Below are 24759 nucleotides of genomic sequence, written 5' to 3'. Positions count from 1 at the left end.
CCCAGGTCACTAGAAAGCACTAATTACTTTCTGTCTCTATTGATTAGTCTGTTTGAGACCTCTACGAGTACTTCATTCCTATTTATAGCCAAATAATACTTCATTGCACAGGGACACCACATTTTGATTGTTCATTAATCAGCTGATGGATATTTTGGTGTTTCTACTTTGTAGCTATTAAGAAGAATGCTTTTATGAACACTGTGTATAGTTCTTGGGCAGACATGTTTTCAATTCGAGTATGCACCTAGAAATGGATTAAAGAGTTTTTAAGGATTTGGTTAGTGTAGAATAAGAACGAATTCAAACATTTTATTCATAAATGTTCTTTATTTATAAAGATATAAAAGATGGGAAAAATGTGTTCCCAAAGTAGTCAGAATATAGGTAAGACTCTAGAGAAATACTGATTGACCTTGCTTCAGTTTAAGTGAGTTATAATACTGTTCAATTGCTTGGAGATATATTTTAAAAAACTAAGAAAATAATATTATAAATCTGTTTTGTTCTAACACAGTATAAGTTCTTAGAGTGAAAAAAATTAGTTTAATAAGGGTTCATTTAAGGTATTGATCTATGATTTCAATAATACATTGCATTATGTATATACACCCAACTATTGTTAAAATTCTAAACTATATTTTAAGAATTTAAAGTCAGTTAAAATGATACTACTAAGCCTGGAGTAGCTTAATAACAGAAATACAGAGATACACCTCATAAAACTGGAGAACTTTTTCATCCAAGAAACCAGAATCTTAAGACCTGGCAAATAATTCACTACTTTCATCTGAGCATAAAATAAATAATGTCATTTGAGAAAATTATGGTTAAAATCACTTTTGTATTCTTACTGCAAAGAGCACAATGAAAGTAAAAATAATAGGGTAGCTTTTAGTTTGAAAAAGTTGTCAAATTCTTTGAGTTTTTCTACCTTTAAAATCAGATTTACAGAAAATTACAAACATGGAACAGGAAATAACATTTCCTGTAAGGTGAACATTTCTATAGCTTAGCTGAATTTTTTTCAGTATTGATTTGGGAAAAATTTCTCCAAATTGCAGAGTAAAAGTAGTAAATGAAATTACAAAGTTCACATGTAGAGTACTAGAAAAATTAATAGCCATTATATATGTAATAGCTGTCATTTTCAAAGCCTCGTTTTGTCTGAAGAACTATAATCATGCTTCCCCACCCCTCATGTGATTTTCCTAGTTATACTTGCATAGTACTCTATAAAACATAGAATCTTCGAAGAATAAGAAAAAACAACAAAACTCATGGATTTTATTTTTTATTGCCAATATACAAAGTACTGAAAAATATCAATTATTACTCTTTAACCTCTTTGTCTGCTGCTTCTTGCCTTAAACAGGCCAAGAAAGGGCAGGACAACAAAATTAATTCTTCTTGCTTTACTGAAGACAGATGTTTCAATATTTTATTCACAAAGAGTCAACAGCAAAAGTTACAACTATCAAAAGAAGGGAAAAGATCACTTAAGCACCACTTAGTTCCTGAATTTTTCCACACAGAAAAAGTCAATGTGAACCTAAGATAGGAAAAGAGTTACTTCTTTCTTTTCATAAACTTTTTTGCTTCTTTCAAAAGCTCTTCAACGTCTTCCTGTCCTTGGTCTTCCTTTTCTGGTTCCCAGTCAGAATCTTCATCTGTGGGCTCATACTCTTCTTCCTCATCATCTGGAAAGCTGTCATTCGGGTCATACTCACTGGGCTGTCCAGTATCATCATCTTCATCTGTGGCACTTCTCTCTGAGAAACAGAATATTGGTACACCACACATCAATTGCAGTTCAACCTCAGATCAGAGATGTTGACTGTAAAATGTCTTTTTACAACAAGATTTAATTTTATCAACTGTTACGGTTTGTGTTGGCTGTCCCCCCAAAGCTTCATGCAGTCATGGAGGCTGCTAAGTTTAGCATTTGTGATTATTTGTCGTTTTACGCTGGGATTGGTGGTGTGAGCATTGCACCCGCCCAGGGGCAGGTAGCCGGCATACAATATAAGGGAAGGAAGGATGTGTATGTTTCTCTTTTGCCCTTTTGCTCTTATAGTTTGCGGCCACCATGAACAGCTGCCCCCTTAGCCATGCCACCCTGCCTTGGAGGCAGCTGAGTATGGACTGAAACCTCCAAAAATGGTAAGCTAAATAAAACTTTCCTAATTTTGGGTGTCAAGTATTTTGTCTCAGCAATGAGAGAAAAGTAACCAAGACATTAATAAGTAGTCTAATACTACAAATTGTTTAAAAGAGGACTAAAGTGATGGAATGTCATTTACAGGACTAACTTTTCTTATCATGAAGTTCTGGGAGTAAAATGGCGTATAGAAGTCAAAATAATGGTTCCTTAGTAATATCATAATCATAATCATGGATCCTATATTTCTATGTGGTAGAAAGTACACTGTTACAGTTACTTACTGCTCCTTCCTGTGATAACACTACACACACACACACACACACACACACACACACACACACACACACACATACACACACACTGACCTGGCCAAAGGAACCTGAGCAGAAGTGTGTGCACCACTTCTAAGTAGAAGCTTTGAATCTCTCTGTGGTTCTGCTTGGCCATTTTCCCTCTACCACAAGAACAGCATGTTCCACATAATCTTTCAGCCAGATTCTAGGGTGAGCATACACATGGGGCAGAGCCATGGGCAACTCACAGCTGTACCATGAAGGAGAGATACACTTACTTGCTGTTGTAAGGTTGTAAGGAAATTTGGGGTTTGTTTTCATAGCAAATCTGGCAAAATCTGGCTCAACATGTCAGGATTATAATCACACAAGAAGATACAAGATTAAGTACTTGGGAAAGTTAATATTATGGCTCTAAGATTTCATATAGTGCATGTTTCAGTAAGCCGAGATAACAGCCATTAGAACACACACACATACATATTTATAAAATAAATATAAATAATATTAGAAAATGCTTCCATGTCTAAATTTATTTATCCCTTACCCTATTCTGTTGTATGTTCTTTCCAAAGTGAGCAGCAGACCTGGTTCAAAGTAAGGTGCTGAGAAACTCTAGAATGTTATGGAACATTTTAGAAACAACTAGGAAGATTTACCTGATAGTCCTAGTGGCAAAGGACAATCCCTGTGAACAGCAGATATACAGATTGAAAATGTTAAAGTCTAATGGTAACTCAAGAAAGTTCTACCATAAAGAATATATCACTACTCATTCCAAAGAGGATTTGAGATAGCTTATCTTAATAATTAAATAAGAAGGGCTTGGGATACAGCTCAGTGACACTGCACTTGCCTAACAAGCATGAGGTCCTGAGTTCAATTCCAGGTACCAAAAAATTTAAGAAAAACACACATCATTCTTATTAGCTTAATATAAGCAGTATATCAGTTACATTATGTGTTTATCCTTCTTTACCTTCCAGCAAACATCTCGAGGAAATGTTTTATGTCTAGCCAATTTCAATTTCTCATTTAAAAAATAGCAAGATGCATTTAAGAAATAGGACTCCAGGGTAGGTGGAAGTTGGGGAAGTGAGCAAAAAGAGAAAAACATTAGCCTCTGTTCTTGTCTGTTTTGCTCTTAGAAATACCTCATGTAAGTGCTTTGTTGTAGATACACTTGCACATGACCATCAGATATGTGCTAATGATACTTCGGTAATTTTTCCCTTTTAGGTTTCGATATTATCTTAAAGAATTTATATGAAAAGTAGATATAAAGCTGAAACAACTTTAAGTTCTCCTCCCTCTTCATTGGTTGCTCTTTTGGTCTCCTTTGCTGGGTGTTCCTTAATTTAACAGTCTCTAAATTTTGGAATGCTCAGGTTTCAGGCTGGGACCTCTTCTCTTGATTCAGTCCTGACCTGACTATCCAGTCTAATACCCTAAGTTCTCAAATTTACATCATATGCCTCGATCCACTGCCCTGAATTCCAGACTCATTTATCTGACTGCCAATGTATTATCTCCACCTGGTGATTAACCAGCATCTGAAACCTAAATTCAGAACAAAACTCTGGAGTTGCTTCACTCAAATCTGACCATCCTTCTATCAGTCTTCAATCCGACTGCTCTAACCTTCCAGCCTTCTGGCTGGGGTCATCTTGAGTGCTCTTACTGAAAACCCAAATCCAATATGTCAAGAGGCCTACTGGTTCTGTTGTGAAGTATACTCAGTACATCTCATCCCATCCACTGTGGCACTCTGGTTCAAACACTATCCTCTCCTTCCTGATGCTCCTAATTGGTTTCCTTACTTTCATTCTAGCCTTTTCTCCACAAAGAAGCCAGAAAACTCTGCAATAGCTTTCTACCTCCCTCTAAATAAACCGAAGTCCTTAATTCAAGGTTTTGGCTTCCGAAGCCTTCCACGGTTGGCTCACTGCTAGCTTCCTGACCTTATTCCATGCCCCTCCACTTACTCTCCCTTCCAACTCTGTCTGCTGCACTTGGAAGCTGCCACCCCCACTCCCTGGCATTCTCTCCCTCAGATGATTACCTGGCTTGCACTCCTTCATTTTTTCCCCTAATGTCAAACTACCAGACAGTGCAGCTTTTACCATCGTATGGGGGATGGTGCCTCCTTCCACTCTCTTGCTATTCTGTTCTCATAAAGATTTACTTCTTTTCTTAGCAGTTATCATCATGCAATTGTTTGTATGCAGACTGTCCACACGTATAACAATTCTACAAGGGCAAGGCTTTACATCTATTGCACCCGCAGCCCCTCACCAGTGCTTAACATGTGGAAGGCAGTTATATTTATTTGTTGAACATACAAATAGATGAATAAATGAAACATTTCCAAATGGAGCATATTTTGTTTTACGGAAGCTTTCTTTATTTACTCTCCACCTTTGATCACTGGCCTGCACATGAATATAATGGATTACAGAAGATAAGAAGCTTCCATTTAAATCTTGCTACATGAAGGGACTTCAGACCCTCTTTAGCAATTTATTGAGCAGGTTCTCTTCAGAAGAATCTCATTTGTTTCCTCAAAAAATGTTTACATTTATTATTTACATTTTATATTTATGCTTATACATTTATGCTCCTTTAACAGGAAGTTCAGCATCTAACAAAAATCTGCAACAGAACTCAGGATAGTTAGTCATCAAATTTCACTTCCCAAAAAAAAAAAAATTTCACTTCCCAAAAATGAGTTTCAAATGAATAAATAAAATAATGATCTAAGGCTCCCTGGAATTCAGCTCTGTTTTTTATTAGTGATATCCTATAGATAAGATACTTCTTAACATAATTTTAAAAGCTAACATTATTAATTTGTGGAAGCTAATTAATGCTCTCTTGTGAATTTGATGAACAATTTTGAATATTTGTGATTGCTATCTACAGGAGCATGTCCTATTGTTTTTAAATTGCTAGTTCTGTGAAGATGATTTTAGAGAAATGTTATAGTTTCTGCTCATCACTGGAAGTGAGATTATGGGTAACAAAACTTAGTAAATACACTGATCCAGTGAAGTTGTTGATCTAAATTGTTATATGATTTCAAAATCAGAAAGCAGGATTCTGAAATAAGTGTGACTACTAACCTAACCTAAAAATAAAATGTCTATCTTTACCACAAAAATTAATGTTTTATCTGAAAGGAATGTGGAAAATGCTGAAAGCAACAAGGGAAAAAACCACTTCTGTGCATGTGTCCCCTCGCTGGGCAGGCTGGAGCACACAGCAGGGGATCTAGGCATCCAGATTTAACGTGATGGAATGAGCAGCTTGCATAAAACTTGCAATAGCACTGCCTGCTACATAAAAATTCAAAACGGATGAAGCTGTAAGTGTTAAAAATATTTAATCTGATGAAAGATAAGATGGATAAATCTCTTAAAGACATAGGTGGGGGCAAAGACTTTCTGAACACAGCCTCAATGGCATAAGAAATAATACCAAGAATAAACAAATGGAATCGTATCAAATTAAGCGTCTGCACTGTAAAGAAAACAATCAAGACTGAAGAGACAACTTACAGAATAGGGAAAAACTCTTGCCAGCCATTCCCCAGCAGAGGACTAATATCTAGAATATATAAAAAACTTGAAAAAGCTAAGACTACCCAGAAGAAAGACCCAATCAAAAAATGGGCAACAGAAATGGACACTTCTCAAAAGAAATACAAAGGGCCAGTAATGTGTGAAAAAATGTTCAACATCTCTGACCATTACAGAAATGCAAATTAAAACTACACTGAGATTCCATCAGCACCAGAAGAAAAATGGCCATCATCAAGAAATCAATAATAACAAATGCTGAGGAGGCTGAAGGAAAAGGGAACCCTTTGACATTGTTGGTGGGAATGCAAACTATTACAACCACTCATGGAAATCAGTGTGGAGATTCCTCAAAAACGCTATAACTAGAAAATCCATTCAACCCAGGTATGCTCCTTCTAGGTATCCTCCTTAAAGAGTTAAAGACAACATACTACACTGATATATGCATGCCCATGTTTACAGCAAAACAACAGTTAAATCTTGGAAGTGGCCTATGTGTCCAATCACAGATGAAATGATAAAGATAATGCATCATTTATACATAATGGAGTATACTGTACCCTAAAGAAGGATACATTTGAGTCATTTGTAAGAAAATGGATGCACCTTGAGATCATAATTTTAAATGAAATAAATCAGATACACAAGTTGAAATATCACGGAGTTGAATCCTAAAGAGCAAAATAAAAGATAACAGGAAATAGGGAGATAGATCTTTTGCAAATGGGAAAATGACCATGAGATGGAGGGATAGGGAGATAAGAAACAGGAGAAGGGATTAAAACGTGCTATGTACATGTACCAACTCCGCACAAGTAACGTGATCATTCTGTAATAAGCCTGTACTAATAAAACATAAGTTAAAAAATTTCTAAGAAAGCTTCTGATACAAGGAAGCTTTTTGGTTAGAGAAACACACCACTCAGCCCTTAGGTGGTAAACCATAAAAGAATCCCAGTCCACACCCCAGTATTTTCAGAGAACAACAGTTAGTAAAGAGTTAGTAGAAATTCGCAAATAATAGAAGACCTAACAATAACTATTTAATATGTTCATAAAAAATACACTTTTTTGTAGTCTTGTTTTTGTAGTCGTGACTTCCAACAAATGTGCAAAGAAACAGAATAATATAATTTTAAAAGTTAAAAGCCTATTGCCTTTTTGTATTATATCTAGTTTGTTTGAAACATAATGATTTGCATGTATCCGAACAATCAGAAGTAACCTTGTTTCTTCCCAAGCAAGGTTCCTTGCTGCTAGTAAAGGTTAGTCATTTGGTTGTCCTCTCTTACTCAGCAAAGAGTCTCTCATAAAAATAACATCATTTAAGAGAAAGAGGACTAGACAAGGGGATAGAAATCAACTGGATGCATCAGATAACTTCATAATTCTGACTTTTCTACTTAAGCAGAGTAGTTTAAGAATGACAGTTCTGCTTTTAGTATCCATTTCCTTAAAAGTTTTACTGCAAATTCTTTCCTGCAAGTTCAGACAAGAACTGAGTTTTCAGTGCTAGTTAGTAAAGAGAATGCCATTCCAGATCTATCGCAAAAGAAACGCTGGCTCTGCGTGGAGAAAAGATCTTTTCATCTGATTTTATGAAATAATTTTCTCATACTGAAATCTAAGATGGAAAATACTCCTTGGCAGATTAAGAGTTTAATTCTTTCCTTTATTTTCCTTTCCTTTACCACAAATCTTAGGACTTTTATTAAGTAAAGAAATATTTTGGCCCATACAATTTACTACATACTATGAGAATATTTTTGATAATGTTTCATTTTATATGTAAAGAGTATTTTTAAATGCACTAAGCCACTAATCATATTTTGAGAAAACACTTTGTATATCTCTGAACTACTTTATTATACACAAAGTTTATTTGTTCTTTAAACATCATTGCATCAAGCTTTTGGATATTCCTTTCTCATTCAGTTCTTCCCCAAATAAGTAGTAATCTACAGAATTTAATTCAAGTTTCTCTAACTTTCCGTATTAGCTTTGTTTCTGGCTCTCATGGTTCAACTTTTTGCGGGCGAGGGGAGGTACACATGAGCACGTGTATACAGCACTGCAGAACTATCCAAACTCTGGTTATCAAAGGAAATTCTAAATTTTCACCAATGAATGGCACCAACTGCCTGGAAGCATATATAACCACATAATAACAGAGGCCAGAAAGAATGATTCCAATAATTAGAAGCTAAAACACTGATGACAATTTATTTGATATGCTGTCAACTGGTAAGGTAGCTAAGAAAGTATAAAACATTTTCCTGGCACTGTTCACTGCTGCATTCAATACACTGTGCCAAACTGCAGCCATCTGAAAACATGTAGAAACTTAGTGAAATCTTAAACTAATCAGATACGCAAGAAACTTAACAGATGACAGCAGTCAAACTTAAAAAACAGTGCACTATGTAAGCTGCTACAGGGATAGAAAAAATTTATAGCCTAAAGTTGTTTCCAGAGTGTTACAAAGTAGAAATTAAACAGTAAATTTAATGTGGTTATTTTAATATTGGTACTATATTAAATCTTAGTTTTGTTATGCAGCTATGATATCCCACCTTAAGCTGAATATTTAAGAAATAAAACAAAACCTACCCAGTCCTACTACCTTAAAGGTCAACTTAAAGTTCCCACATCAAATCTACCTGGATAAACCTTGGCAGAAAGTATTCCTTCTTTTGCCGCCAAGATTTCAGAGCATCTCATAGTCAGGGAAAGCCAGGGCTGGTTCTAACCATAGTCCAGCCAGTTCTCATATCACTAAATTGCTCACATAGGAAACAAGTAACATGTGGGCGAAAAGAATCAATGCATACGTGAGATTACAATCTGGGGTAACGCTAGACTTTAAACATTTGAGAGATGAGAAAAGTATGTTAGAATTCTGTTAGGTATTTCTGATTAGGAACTATAATAAGGTCTTAACATTTATTTTAATATTTGAAATGTTCCAGACTCTCCATGTGTAAGTGTTAGAGGGGGAAGAGATGCTCTAACACACCAGTACATCACAGCTCCTGAGAGTACACACGGTGGTCTCCCTTCCCTGCAGAAGATACGTTTAAGAGCTCCCACGGAGCTCGAGCCTTTGAGTTAGTGCTGAACCCACATACACCATGTTTTTTCCTATACACACTGATATATGATAAAGTTTAACTTCTTACTTAGGCACAGTAAGAGATTAACCATAATAACTAGTAGTAAAATAAAATGACTGTAACCATACAATGTAATAAAAGTTATTCAAAACTTAGGTTCACTGCAGTAACTAAACAATAGAAAGCAAACCGTGGGTAACAGTGGACTGCTGCAGAAAAGGCCACATTATCATCTAAAAAGGCTAGACTTTTTTTTAAAGGAAAACTAAATTTCTGGTAAAATAAAATGTTCTTAAAAAGTGAACTGCTGTAAGGTATAGTCTTCATTCACAAGATACTTCAGTGATAATTCCAAGCAATTTGTCAAAGAAAATTCAGAGAATAGAAACTATGATACATGCATAAAGATAGCTTTTAGGTTTGGCTTCTGTAAGATTCACAAATGTCCTTTCATGGAACAACACCATAATTTGTAAAGAAAATGCAGTTTTAGTCAAATGTTGTTATAGTATTACTGGAAAAAAACTACCTTATCTACCACAAATATTAATCAATACAAACAGCTCAGAAGGTATAAATATAACCTCGATAGCCTGTTAGCTGGGGTGGAGTGCACTTACGTCTGGAGTTTTAAAACACTGAAGTTACAATGAGGAATAACAGGTGGAATTACCTTACTATGAAGTTAAGTTTGACTGCTTTATCACAAGCGAGTTTTATGCAGGCACACAGAAGTGCAAGTCAGCAGAGCCGCAACAGCATTATGTTTCATTCTCTCGCTTTGGGGCAGAAATGCTGTTTGCTGACCTGGTCTCTGCATTATACAACTATTACAAAGAAGTTGTTTAAAGGGCAAATGTTAAGAGTCCAGAATCAGGACTCCCTTCCCCAAAGTTTAGCCTCTACCAGGGACCCCTGTGGTACTTTGCGATGAAAGTGACCCTGCCTTGATCCCACAAAAAGGCCGTAGTGATCAGCTCAAGGGCACATGCAATCAAAGCTAGTAAAAAGAATAAATTTCACTATTTTCCTAGGAGTCATGGTGGTCAAAGTTGTTCATTTTTTCCAATACCTCTCTAAAGACAGAATGATGGTAGGAAACTGGGGTTTTGGGAATATGGTTGACATTAATGAGCCAAAGCAATAAATCTTATTTAAATCCAGTCCTACTTCTGGACTGTTCAGTTACAGAAGTAAATGAGTTCTCATCAGACTACTTTGAAATCTTGTGTCCAGTTACTAGTAAACAAAAGAACTCTAACAGATAACAGATGTTAGATGATGCTTGGGGATCACATTTGCTGTATAAAAGGTACCCAGTTTTTTTTAACCTAAGAAAACTCACCAAAATCAGCAATTCAACCCACTGTAAGAAGTAGAGATATGAAAATTTTTATAATAATGGGAAATTGTTTCAAGGTTTAACAGGAAAATCATTAAAAGATTTTCTTTAGAGTTTCCCTGAGGTAAAATTACTTACCTTGAAGTACACTGTGTCTATATTCTATCTTGTGCTGGGGATTCTTCCTAGGGGGAAAAAAGTGGCAAAAATGAGATCTAATTTTGCAATTAATGACAATTAATAAGACTATTTTAGCTAGCCTAGAAAGTAAATAACCTACAAATAAGATTAGGCCCTAAAAGGCCTCTTATTGAGAAGTACTTGCTTTTCAAAGATGGTACTTACTGAGTGCCCACTGTGTGTCAAACATATTTTTAGATATAAAGACTGACCAAGATAAAAGTTAAACCTTAAGAAATCACACTGTAGAAAGACAAGGTGAGGTAAAGCACAATATAGCATTTCTAAGGTCCAACATAGTATATTTCTAAAACTTCATTTATCACATACTCAAAATAGGCAAATAGCATCTAACACATCACACAAAGGCCGTGTGTGTGTGTGTGTGTGTGTGTGTGTGTGTGTGTGCGCGCGCGTGTGTCTGTGTATATTCATACACACATATTTTCCAGAAAGATACTTCTCAGGCCATTCTGGAATCCAAACAAAAACCCATTTAAGTAATGTTTCCAAAGAACACCAATCATTTGTTAAAAGTAAACAGGAAAGTCAATTTTGTTGAAAAATTCATAGAACATATTCTGAAGTCAAACCAAAAAAATTTAAAGTATATGCTTATTTTTCATCATAGCTATCTTGTAGTAAATGCATGTTTGGGATATATGACATTCTCCAGATACCACAAAACTTCCAGGAGCAAAACTCCAAAGCAACTGGTTAACTTCTTTTCCTACGGGAAAAAACAAAGGACATCCATGGTACACTAACAATAGATACATGCTGAGCTATATAACTTTTTAATATGTCTGTCAGAAATTATTATTTTGATATGATGAAGTTTCTTTGTTTATTCATTTAGCAAGTATTGGCTGAATACTTTACTGTATTCTGGCTCTAACAGCATTGAGGTTGAAATATTTAAAATACATTACCTTACAGAGAGTCTGGGGTAGCAGCAAGAGAGACATTAGATAAGCATTTTTTTAGTTGAAAAATAACAACTTTTTGAAGATAAAAAATACTCCTTACGATGGTTTTTAATAACCAAGCACTGAATCAAGTCATAGGCCTTCTCTTTCTTGGGCTAAATAACCTCATGCTCATGGGCAAAAAATAGGTTATATATAGACCCAGTTTTTCTGTACATCTTCCCATTCAACTTTACATTTCCACAACTATTCCAATGGATAAAAATGGCCAAAGTTCCAGGAAGCAGGCCTCTAACCTATGACACGGGCTATGATCACAGGATGTAAATACTCGAGATGATCTCAGAGTGGCTGCTTCGCCTCTTTGGGTGGCAGATGAGCGATGTGACCCTAAGGAGGCAGTGTCCTTCCCGGAGTCTGCAACTGACCATATTAAGAGAAAGGTCCAGGCAAATTTATGAACTGGATTAAAGAAACATTTCTGTAGTAATCAGATGATTAAAAGGCCCATTTATAATTCCTGTGTAGGATTTGTGTGAAAAATATCCAGCTACTATTTTTAAGAAGTACATGCTTTGTGTTTAAAATGCTTCATTACAAAATTATACTTTATAAGTACATTATTTTTCTCCTCTGCCTTTAATCCTGAGATACTGATGAATGAGGTAAAATAAATAATTTCTAATCATACAGTGTCATCTGCTCTATAAATATGCCTTCTTGGTTCAGCAGTGCTTAACATTTTACATTTGTGCCAAATATTTTCTTCATCATCATGGTTTGTTAGGCAGCAAGAGATAATTGCAAAAACATAACTTTAAACAAGTTGATAAAATCCAAAAAATAAAATAAAATCCAACACTACTGCTTGAAAACTATAGTAACGGGAAGCTATTTTCCACAATAGGCATTAATTAGTGTCGCTGTTGCTGTTAAGAGTTTCAACTTCCTCAGTTTAGTCACCTCTCAAAAGAAAAAACGCTGGGGGCCGGGGATTTAGCTCAGCGGCATAAGCCCCTGCCTTGCAAGCGCAGGGTCGTGAGTTCAATCCCTGGTACAAAAAAGAAAAAAAAAAGAAAGAAAGAAAGTAAAGAAAAGAAAAACTCTGTCCAGGCATGGTGGCGCATGCCTACAATCTCTGGGAAATTGAAGCAAGAAGGGAGGCTGAAGCAAGAAGACTGAAAGTTTGATGCTTGGGCAGGGGAGCTATTGTTAGGGAAAGTTATGGAGATCCTGTGTCAAAGGAGGAGTGCTGTAACTCAGGGTGAATGCCCTGGATCTAATCCTCTGTCCTGGACGGGGAGGGGGGGGGGAATGGAAGTAGGAAGAAGAGGAGTTCCAGTAAAATCTCTAGAATCTTTTTAACCCTGCAGTAAGAAAATTTTTTCCCTCTCTGTGTTGTCCAGTATAGTAGACACTGACTATATGTAGTCCTTTGACCGGCGCAGCCCCAATGAAACAGGAGACGCTCTTGTGGGCGACAGTTAACTGCTGCTTTATTCACGCGGGCTCTGGTTTATATATTTGGCCGTGACCAATCACAGGCTGCCACGAGGAAGCAGGGCGGGAATGGGACGCAGGCTCTGGCTACTATATCCAGCTGTGGCCAATCAGGAGTTGCCACAGAGTACGGAGTGAGCACGAAGTACGCACGGGTTCGCTAATTTAAAGAGGGACGTAGCGCATTGCGGAAGCTGGTGTGGTCCTTAGTCCCGGGTGGGGTATGGTATGTTGAGCGCCTGCGCCCAACAGTCCTTGAACACTTGAAATAGAGCCAATAGAACTGAAGACCTAAATTTTAAATTTAATTTGATTTTGGTTAGCTAACAGCTAAATATAAGTAGCCACGAGTGCCTAGTATGGCTATCATACTGAACAATATAGGTTTAATTCAAACAATACAAGGAAATAGATCCTCCTTGCCTAGCCAAGATTAATTTAAAATTAAGATTAACTTAAAATTAGATTAATTTAACATGCCCCCCTCCATTCTCTTACAGACTGACCTCCCCCAAAAGGCCAAAAATTTGCTGATAGAAATGTTATTATTGAAAGCACAAGTACAGTAACTAAAATCAGATGAGAGTGATGTTTAAAATGAGAAGCATCCAGTTAGAGTCTGAAACTGGCCATCTGTCTGTCGGCTGTCTAAACTTCGGCTCCCCTATTTGCAAAAGAGGAGTCACACATAGAGCTACACCCAGATGAAGCTGCTGTAAAACTCCATGAGCCAACTCATACCAAGTCCGTCATCTACATCGTTGGTGAGTGGTCAGTAACTAACATTTGTCCTTGATTCATGCATCACTTTTTCAAAAAATTGTCCCAGAGTACTTATTGTACATCAGGCCCTGGGTCAGAGTCAGGGGTATTCCTTATGGTTAATACAACTTTTAAAAAGTAATTTTCCCTACAATGTGAGCATTAGGCAGTGCACAAATGCACAGCAGTTAATGAGGGTCATAACTCAACAGTTTTGAGAAGTGGAAACGAGATTCTATATAAGATTGCGTAGTTGGGGTAATTAACCCAAATCTGACCTTTCGACAGGAAAGAAACTCCAAATGTGAAGAAAATAAAATGGACAACTTTAGATGTGATGAAGAGCTGCAAATAAACAAAGCTACATGGATGGTTTCTGGAATGATCTTTCCTTATTAGACAGGCTGGTACAAGTCACTGGCTTGTCAAATTCTGTGATAACTTATTAAACTACAGTTAATGCTGGGCATCAAGGAAGAGGGGAAAAAGAAAGGAGGACACTAATACCGAAGGATTCTGTCCTTTAATGTGGAAAAAAATCGCTGGTAGTTTGAGGCTCTTTTTGGTAACAATTCATTGTGAAAAATAATTCAAACCTGCTAACATATGTATACAAAAGAACCTTGAAATTCCACATACTTGCATTGAGATTCTCTAAATGTTAACATTCTACTTGGAAGCCTAGATGCCCACCCATAATAATATGAGATTTAAAGACTTTTTCTGCTTCCTTTTAAATTTGTTGCCCTGTTTCAGGTCCCACACGGTCCTCATCTTTTCCCAGTTTGCCATTAACAATTGAGTGGGATCACTAATGGCTCAATATGGTCTTGTTTGCTACTATTACCTCCTGCAAATGCTCCTTTAGAATCTTAAGTAACTAAATGTTGGTCTTTCAAAAGAAAAAAAAAAAAAGTGAAGAAATGAAATCCAGGGAGTTAACATTAAGATTTAAGTAGTTTATAACCACAGCTTGTTAAAAGATTGCAGGTCTCAGTGGTCAGGCTAGAAAGATGAACAGGCACAACACGGTTAAGAAGGAAAGTGAAGATGCAGCACAGAAGAGAAGGGGGCAGGTTCAAACGTAAAGTTTTAGGCGTGGCTTCTCTGTTTTGTACTCACTTAGGACACACCCAATGTTGTATTCACAAATTCTCACCTACATACGCTAATCTCACATCCTACCTAGGAAAAGACAAGCCATTTCAAAATAAATGAGTAAGTCAGAAAAAAGTATGATAGATGCATATTCCAAAAAGAAAGAACACAAAATGTATTATGAAATTTTATGTTTAAAAAAAAAACAGAAGAAAATACCATTTCCATGTGTAGATTTTCATTTGCCTTGGGAAAATTGTTTTTTCCTTTGAGACACAGATAATAGTTTCTACCCTTTCCCCAGAAATCCTGCTGTTTCATTCTATTTGTTTGTTTGTTTGTTTACTTGTACCAGGGACTGAACTCATGACCTTGTGCTTGCCAGGCAGGGGCTTGTGCCGCTGAGCTAAAGCCTCAGCCCACTATTTTCATTTTTAAAAGACAGATGTAAAAATGCAATGTAGACCAGAAGGAAACCAGTTGAGTGCTGCTTTTCCACATTTAATTTAGACAGAAAAAATTCCAAAGAATATCAATAAAAGTTGTGCTAGCTATTTCACTGAAAATAAGGGGACAGACTCTATGACAGGTTTAAAGTATCCTGGTTTGTGTATTTTAAAAATGATTTTATTCTTTTTTATGATAAACACAACTCATAACCTTGACTATTAATAAGAAAATGAGCTCAAACCAAGAAAAGTGTATCACATGCAAAAGCACACACTCAAAAAGCAAACAAATTTTAAATATATTTAGTTTACATAGTAATTTAAATGTTAAAAATAAGTATTCTGAATGCTAAATTATTAAATTACCTTCACCTTCAAGGTCCCTCAGGTAAATTCAGCCCAGCCTTTAACCTAATCTTTCATTTCTGGTCTCGTGAAGGAGTTTTAGGTTCTTTCTCATTGATGGCACTTGCTCACACCTTGTTTACCAAGAACATTCTTCTAACTGCATTGCCTAGACTTAAATGATACCTCCTCAGGAAAGCAACTTTGATAAGCACAGGAAACATTCAGAATGAATTGACTATATATACCGTTCAGTGAACTGGGGGTACAGCTCAGTGGTACAGTGCCTGCCTGGCGCACAAGATTCTGAGTTTAATTCTGGGTACCAACCCCCCCCCACACACACACACAAAAAAAAACAAATGAACAACAAAACAAAACAAAACAAAAAAACCCATTTGGTGCTTATCACATAATTTCTGGGACTATCATATAAATTTTACACATATACATTGTAGATTCTAATTGTGAGATCATGAAGTATTTGTTTTTTTCTGTCTGGTTTATTTTACTTAATATTATGTCTTCCACATTCATACAGTTTATCAAAATGACAAGATTTCTTTCTTTTTAAAGGTCAAATGTATTGAAAAAAAATACTTAAGTTGAGACTCCATCTTGGCTATTGTGAATAATGCTGCAATGAACAGAAGAGTACAGATACCCAATCCATACAATGATTTCATTCCTTTAACTGTACATCAATATTATGCTATTGTAATTACTGTAGCTATGGAATGTGTTTTAAAGTCAGGCATTAGGACACCTCTAGCACTGTTCATTTTAAGATTGCTTTAACTATTTGGAATCTCAGTGATTGTGCATAAATTTTAAGGTTTTTTTTTCCTATTTCTTGAAGAATGCCGTTAGAATTTTGATAGGGAGTGCATTGAATATGTGGATCACTCTGGGTTATACAGACAGTTTAACAATATTGATTCTTCTGATCGATGAGTATGAGAAAGTTTTTCACATACTTGTGTCATATTTGTTTTATAAGCATTGTAGTTGTTAGTATACATGATTTTTACCTCCTCCATTAAATTAATTCCTAAGAATTTTTTGAAACTATTTTTAGTGGAACTGCTTTCTCAGTTTCTGAGATGTCACAACTAGAATATGTAAACACTATTGATTTTCGTATGGTAATTTTATATCCTATGACTTTACTAAATTCATATTTTACCTCCAACAGCTTTTTGGTGGAACCTTTAAAGTTAGACATTCACATATACCTGAGTGATGGTGTCATCTGCTACATTTTTTCTATTACATAGGAAAAATATAAGGGGTAATTAAAATATACAATAAATGTTTAAATTTTTAAAACTTTATTACACTAAAAGATACATTGCCATTAATCTCTTTAAAATATTTAAAATAATTTTTCTCCTAACACACTATTCTACCATTCTTAGCAATGTATCTTTTACTGTAGAAAGTTTATTTAAACAGTCACTATAGTTTTTGATCACCAGTTGTATGATTTTTGTAATTTTACTACTTAAGAAAAATTATTGCTTAAAAGACCTTGAATCATTTGTAATACAAAGTTTTAAATTTTCACTAGAGTACATAAGAATTTCTAATTATATCAAGGTTAAATGAGCTTTCTTTAGTTAATTTTAATAGTCAATGTTTTCTGCTAAACCCTAACTAACAAATCCTGATGTTTTTTTAGACATTTACTCTTTAAAGGCAGTTCTTCCATTATACATATTCCAGAGAATGCCTATTTATCATTACTTTGAAAAGAGTGTACACCCATTTACAATGTTAATATCAAAGTACTCACTGGATCTTTTCACATAAACCTAAGACTCAAATATATTAGAATTTCCTGTCATTAACAAATCATACTACTTCCCCAGGAAACAATGAAAATATGACAATCATATTAATCACAGTCCACTGCAATCAGGTTTCCGAGATACAGATTATTCAGCACTGTAAGACACTTAGCTTTAGTCAGTCAATCACTCAGGTCAACTAGAAATACAGATGCTTAAACAAAAGGAAATACCATTGCATCCTGGACCTGTTCTCATCTGGCTTATTAAACTTCAGATCACAAGCATTATGTTATGGAAAGAGTTCAGGTTTCAGAGTCAGAAGAGCTGGGCCTCAATTCAAACTAAACCATTCACTGGTTGTGTGACTTTAGGAAAGTCCTTTGAAACAACTTTTTTAATCTTTCATTTGCAAAGCAAGACTAATGCGAGGTGTCCCACATGGGGTCATTGCAAGGGCAGATGTAGTAATGCATATAAACATTTATAGGTTATCAAGCATTTTACATGTGGTAGCTATTTTTATAGACATAAAAGTAAATTTCATTTAAGATACCCAACAACAACTGAAAATTCTATATGCCAGTAAAAGTAACAGGCAATTAATATGAAGTGGCTAAACTTTTCCCTCAATAATAAATACAGTTTTGCTTTGGATATTTTCACAACCATGTTTCATACATTTATATAATTATTTGTAATATTTGGCTATGTATATTCCATTTTCAAAAGTCTGTTATTTCATAATAGGACAAAATGTATTTTTCACATAACCCTAGGTCTTGGCTAAGTGTTAACTATGTACAGCTTTTTGGGGAACAGAAGATTTTAAAAGAAGTTTGAAGAGCAATGCCAAATTCCTCCCAGATCTTCTTCCTAATAATAAATGCAATTAATCAAATTTTACTCATAAAAATTTACATTAACCTTTGTCATAAATGGCATTTTCTGTAACTCAGCAGGTCTCAAAAATCCTTTCTGCTTTTTTCACTGATGTCCACTATTAACATCAATTTTTAGTTGTAAACATAGAGCTGTATGTCATAAACACACTAGGTTTTTGTGTTATGTCTAAAATATACATTTACTAAACATTGTTCTGATATTTGTGATACAGGTATATAAATAACAAAAAGCTGGAGTAATAGTATAATTAAACACTGTAAGCAGGTGGGTGTTAGAGCAGTTGCCTGGCATGTGCAAGATCCTGGTTTTGATCTCCAGGATCTACAAAACAAATGAACACCTATAGGAAACAGTGTTGTATAAATTTTTCCATTATTATAAACACTTACAAATCTTTGCAATTATAAGAAATCAGTGAAAAATTAGACCTTCATATTTCCTGATGATGATTCCACAGTGTCTGAAGAGGAACTGAGCAGTTCCTATTGCTACCTATGTCATTCATATATAATCACTAAAAATTCATTGAAAATGCACTGTGTACTAAAAACACGCTAGTGAGCAAGTATGGTCTGCTTTCGTGTGGTTTACATGCCAGTGTACAGGACAAACAAATATATGTATTTATAACTCCACAAATGATTTCTAGGAAAAAAACTAAAGCAAAGGGTACAGGGGTGACTGAACACACAGATGCAGGTAGCTGCTTAGGTAGAAAGGTTGGAGAAGACATTTCTGAATAATGTATCCCAGAAGAACACTCCAGGAAAGGAAAAGCAAGCGTCATTTTATGTGCTAAGACCCTGTGGCAGAAACAAGCTGGAGTATTGGAGGAACACAGATTGAAGAGTATGAAGGGTCAATGACAGGAAGTGAGGTCTAGTAAGTACCTGGTTAGGGGAAGCCATTAGAAGGGTTCTGAGTAAGCAAACAACGTGGTATGATTTATCTTTAACAAATTTTTCTGGGTGTTATGTGGAAAGTAAACTATAGGAGGTCAAGAGAGAAAGCAAGGATATCAGGAAGCCAGCCAGTATTCTAGGCAAGGTAACAGTTAGGACTAAGATGTCAAAGGGCGGGGACTTAAAGGTAATCAGAATCCTAATATGTTTTAAAGATTGAAACGAACGATGAGAGAAGAATCAAGGGTGCCTCTTGGTTGTGGGCCTGAATACTATGCCGTGAAATGAGGCGGCAAACACTAGAATATGTTCATTTACTTCCACAAAATTGGTAATTTTATAGCATGATTTTAAATAAAACTAAAGAACCATTTTACAATTTCCTGAAATACTAATACATAGCTGATGCTCATTATTTACTAAAAAAATCATACTATACTTTTGTTTTATCAAAAAATGTGTCATATTTCTAAAATTAAACACTTTAAAACCTGAGGCAAAAATTTAAAATCTCATATTACAAATTAAAATCTCAAATTTAGAAAAAGGAGAATAAATATAGTCTTTATTAAGTAATAAAAGAGTCAACCAGCATGGTAATAGAAAATACTCAGTTAACTGCATACATACAGCCCATTTACCCAGAGCCACTTGCTGAACATGCTAACTTTCCTCCAACACATGTGTTTGGCCACTTTGTCCAAGATTCAATAACTGAACATGTCTCAGTATGTTTCTGTATCCACTAGTCTATTCTACTGACAAGTCTAACTTTGTGCCATTAGCATGCCATTTTTGTCATTCTTGTATACTTAGTATTAATGTAATTTAAAGTCAGGTATTGTAATGCCTCCTGCTTTGCTCCTGTTGCTTAGGATTACTTTTGCTATTCCGGGTCTCTTCTGGTTCCATATGAATTTTAGGATTGTTTCTGTAGTTGTGTGAAGAATACTGTTGGTTTTTTATTGGGATTACATTGAGTCTATACATCAGTTTTGGGACAGGCCATTTTGACAATATTGGTTATGCTCATCCAAGAACAGGGACTATCATTGCATTTTCTGATGTTCTCTTCAATCTCCTTTTCCACAGTACTACAGAGGTCTTTCACTTCCTTGATTAGGTTAATTCCTAGGCATTTAATTTTTCTCAATGCTACTGCAAATGGTACCATTTTCCTAACTATTTTCTCATGAAGTTCATTATTGGGATACATGAATGCTACTGATTTTTGTGTTGATTTTGTATCCTGCTACATTGCTGAAATTAGTTATTAATTCTAAGAGTTTTAGGATAGAATTCTTTGGGTCTTGTATTTAGAGTATCATGTCATCTGGAAAAAACGATAATGTGACTTACTCCTTTCCTGTAAGTTTCACTTTTGTTTCTTTTTCTTGCCTGATTGCTCTGTGTTTTGAGTACTATTTTGAACAGAAGTGATGATAGTGGGCATGTCTGTCTTTTCCTGATTTTAGAGATAGACCCATATCACTTACCATGTACTAGACTAAAATCAAGATAGGCCAAAGACATAAATATTAAAATAGAAACAATGAATCATCTAGAAGATAAAACAGGTAAAATACTTTACATCACAGAGGTAGGCAAGGACTTTCTGGACAGAATCTAACTGCACAGAAATAACAGTAAGAATCAACAAATGGGATTGTATCAAATTAAAAAACTTTTGCAAGCAAAGGAACAATCAACGGAATGAAGAGGCAACTTGCAGAATGGAATTTTTTTTTTCTGCCAGCTATTTCTCAGACAGAAGACTAATATCTAGAATATATAAAGAACTTTAAAAATTTAGATCAGCCAAAATGAAAGACTCAATCAAAAAATTGGCAAGTGAAATAACCAACCACTTCCCAGAAAAAATACAAATGGTCAATGAACATATGAAAAAATGTACATCTCTGGTCACAGAAAAATGCAAATTAAAACAATGGTAAGATTTCATTTTACACAAGAAAAAATGGCAGTCATCAAGAAATCAAATAATAACAAATGCTGGCGTGGCTGTGGTGAAAAGAGAAGCCTCCTACTTGTTGGAAGGACTGTGAATTAATTCAACCATTATGGAAATCAGTATGGAGATTTCTCAAAAAGCTAAAGTTAGAAATTCCATTTGACCCAGCTAATCCCCTTCCAGGCATCTTTACAAAAGAGTCAGATATAATATTACAGTGATACTTAAAAACCAAAGTTTATAGCAACACTATTCATAATAGCTAAACCCTGGAAACAGCCTGTATATCCATCAACAGATGAATGAATAAAGAAAAATTGGAATTTATACAAAATGGAATACTACTCAGCTATAACATTTAAAATATTTGTAGAAAAATGGATACACTTGGAAAATACAATGTTAAATGAAGTAAGTCAGACACACAAGCTTAAATATCATGTAATATCTCTCACTTGAATAAGACCAAGTACAAAATAAAAACAAAAATAAAGGACTGAGAGAAAGAAACAAACAGATTTTTTGCACTGGGAAGGGTCCTGGAAACCAAGGGTGTGAGGAGGAGGAGAAAGAAAATAAAAGATGTAAGATGTGTCATGAGTATGTACCAAATACAGTGAATGTAAACATTATACATCATAAACATGAGCTACACATAATAACACTAACAATGAAAATGAGGAAAGGGAGTTTAGAGACAGGGGAGAGATGTGGAGAGGGGAAGGAAATTTAAAAAAGAATCAAGATAAGTATGTGTACCTACTCCTGAAGATGAATGGAAACTTTATGGACTACAAATATGTATAGTAAAATCAAATTTTAAAAAACTAAGCACCATTAAACTTAAAAAAGAAAGTATTCATAACCTAAAATCACTATAATTTACTGGGTGCCTTAAAAACTCTGAAAATGTTTATATATGTATAACATGAAATATAACAAAATACAAAATTATTATCATGAAAATGAACACATATTTAAATAAAAAAGAAAACAAAATACTGAAGACATTCCAGTATATTTTATCAAGGATAAATGAATATAATGGAGGCTGTATATGATTTCTGAGTGAAAGTTTTTAAAAAATACAGCCAAGTCTTACATAAAACTGTGTATCAAATGATTAATATTGATATTTAGTTTAAGATATTTTCTTTGAAGATCGCATTCTTACACATAAGTAAACAACTATGAGCATAGCAAATGATGAAAAGTTACTTCCTCTATATGTGAAACCTGTATTAAGTGTTCTAGATGCTACCAACATTGATTACTCTTAACTTTAAAGCGATTGACAACCTCGGTCTTAGGCTATTTTCTCTTGCTATCACTGAATATCACATACTTGGTGATTTGTTAAAAAAGTAGATTTATGTAAACCATAGTTCTGAAGGCTAAAACGTCCAAGATGGTGATAGAAATCTCTCCTTTTCTTCATATAAGAACATTAGGCTATTATGGAGGTCCCACACTGATAGTCAGATGATCTAATCCTAATTACTTCCTGAAGGCCCCACTTTCAAATATCTCTAAGATATGCCTTTGAGGATTAAGTTTCCAACACATGAATTCTAGGAGACATTCAACCTATGGCATTACTGATTATGGACATCTCAACTGCCTGACAACTAAAGTCGCATTATAAAGACCTAGTTCTTTTGCCTTAATACTATAATCTAGATCTGTCCTAAATAAACATATTCTTTTTTAAATTAATGGCTTTTAACAACCATTATCTGTAGTTTAAAGTGAGTATCTACGTATACACTCAGTTAAGATAATACTACATTAACCTGGAACACTTCAAAAATAACCAAGAAAATAGTAAAAAAAAAAATTAATATCACAGCTGTGAACCTAGATCAGCAAAAAAATTTACATACTCTTTTACACACACACACACACACACACACACACACACACACATATATACTTAAAACGTAACCATATTTGTGGCAAAACACTGTGTTTTTTCACAGGATACAAGCCATGTTGCAGATAACATCCTATCAAGAGCACTTATAGTTAGTTGTTAATTGATATACCTCCTTATGTCATCCCTCTTAGAAGACATTATCATCGTTTTTTACAAAAGGGCACTGGCTTTGGAAAAATATCAAGGCACCAACATTTTCATTTGCATGACACAAGATTACTTAAAATTTCATGTATCTGAGATAATGTATACAAGTTTAGCTTTACATACTTACAATAAATTGATTCAGCATAGATTCCTTCATTTTCATATGTATATATTCTAAGTTTGGTGCTTAATTTAGCAAGTATGGATGAAAGTGACACACCGCACTAAGTCCTTTTATTCATCAAAGAGTCAGTGAGGCACAGGCAGGGACAGCAATCACTGTTCATGCTGGATATTACGTATCTAAAGTTCTAACTCAAACAAGTGCCTTCGCTAATGAAAATCATTAAATTGAGTGGGTCTTCTATTCTGTCAAATAGCAGTGGAGAGGGGAAGAAAAATAAATTAGTGAAGCGGGAAAAGTAGTTGCTCAGATGACAACACCTATTAGCACTTTCTTTTTTTTTTTTTTTTATTTAAAGAAAAGGAAACAAAAAAATACATGGAGATTAAAAAAAAAAGGGTACAAATAATTCTAAATTACAGACAAACAAAAGGTAAGAAATTGCCAGTTGATAAGTTACAAATTGTCATCTTCGAAATGGCTGTTCAGGTTATAGAATTAAAGTATATAGAATGACATTCAAAAAAAAATGACCCTACAAACCATTCTGCTCTATGGCCGAACAAAAGCTCCGTAATATGATTATCAGTCCCACCTATTTGTTTTACATCTCTAAGAGGATAAGGTTAACCATATCAAAACAGAACAGAACATTTAAAAAAAATAAAAAACAATTTAAAGAAATACAGATTTCAAAGCAAGTCCACTGGAGATCTACCTTATCTAACTGTCTCTAGCTTCTTACAAATAGTTGTCCCTAACTTCACCCACTTTCTATACTTATTGCATATTATAGAACTAATCAAATCATTACAGGATGATGGAGTCTTTTTAGGTCCTCAAGTTCCAAATTAGGGAAGACAATACCAACTACCATCGCATCTCTCATTCTCTTTGTGATAGCCGTCCCCATCTCTGCATATGCTGAAGTTGAGCTGAAGAAACCAGTCCAGAGTCATTTTAATCAGCAAGCAATAGATTGCTAGAATTTATATTATAATGCTACAAAATAAGCCTCGGGTTTTTCAGGTCTCTTCCTCAGAGTATTTGTTCCTATCCTCTCTGTATTATAGGGAAAACCAAGTCATAACAAGACAATGAAACAATTTCCTAGATAAACATGCAATGGATAGGACTTATAAAACTATAATATAAATGATCTTCCGTAGCTACTATGTTTTCTCTTGTTATTTTCAATAGATTTGTCGACAACACTGGCTTATTAT

General features: G+C 34.9%; 1 protein-coding gene across 5 annotated transcripts in view; it reads right to left on the bottom strand.

Moving 5' to 3' along the window:
- Positions 1–1281: 1281 nt before the first annotated feature.
- Positions 1282–24759, bottom strand: part of Aplf (aprataxin and PNKP like factor) — an 88683-nt gene continuing 65205 nt past the window's right edge. For all 5 annotated transcript variants that reach the window (XM_063229539.1, XM_063229537.1, XM_063229536.1 and 2 more), the window contains 2 exons: positions 10632–10678; positions 1282–1772 (listed from right to left, as the gene is read on the bottom strand). In XM_063229539.1, the coding sequence (XP_063085609.1) occupies positions 1570–1772; positions 10632–10678 (250 nt within the window). In that variant the 3' untranslated portion in view covers positions 1282–1569. The remainder of the gene's footprint in view (positions 1773–10631; positions 10679–24759) is intronic.

Source organism: Cavia porcellus, unplaced genomic scaffold, assembly GCF_034190915.1.
Source record: "Cavia porcellus strain 051 isolate PalLab524CR breed Dunkin Hartley unplaced genomic scaffold, mCavPor4.1 scaffold_18, whole genome shotgun sequence".
NCBI lineage: Eukaryota > Metazoa > Chordata > Mammalia > Rodentia > Caviidae > Cavia > Cavia porcellus.
This window is presented reverse-complemented; position numbering and strand designations above follow the sequence as displayed.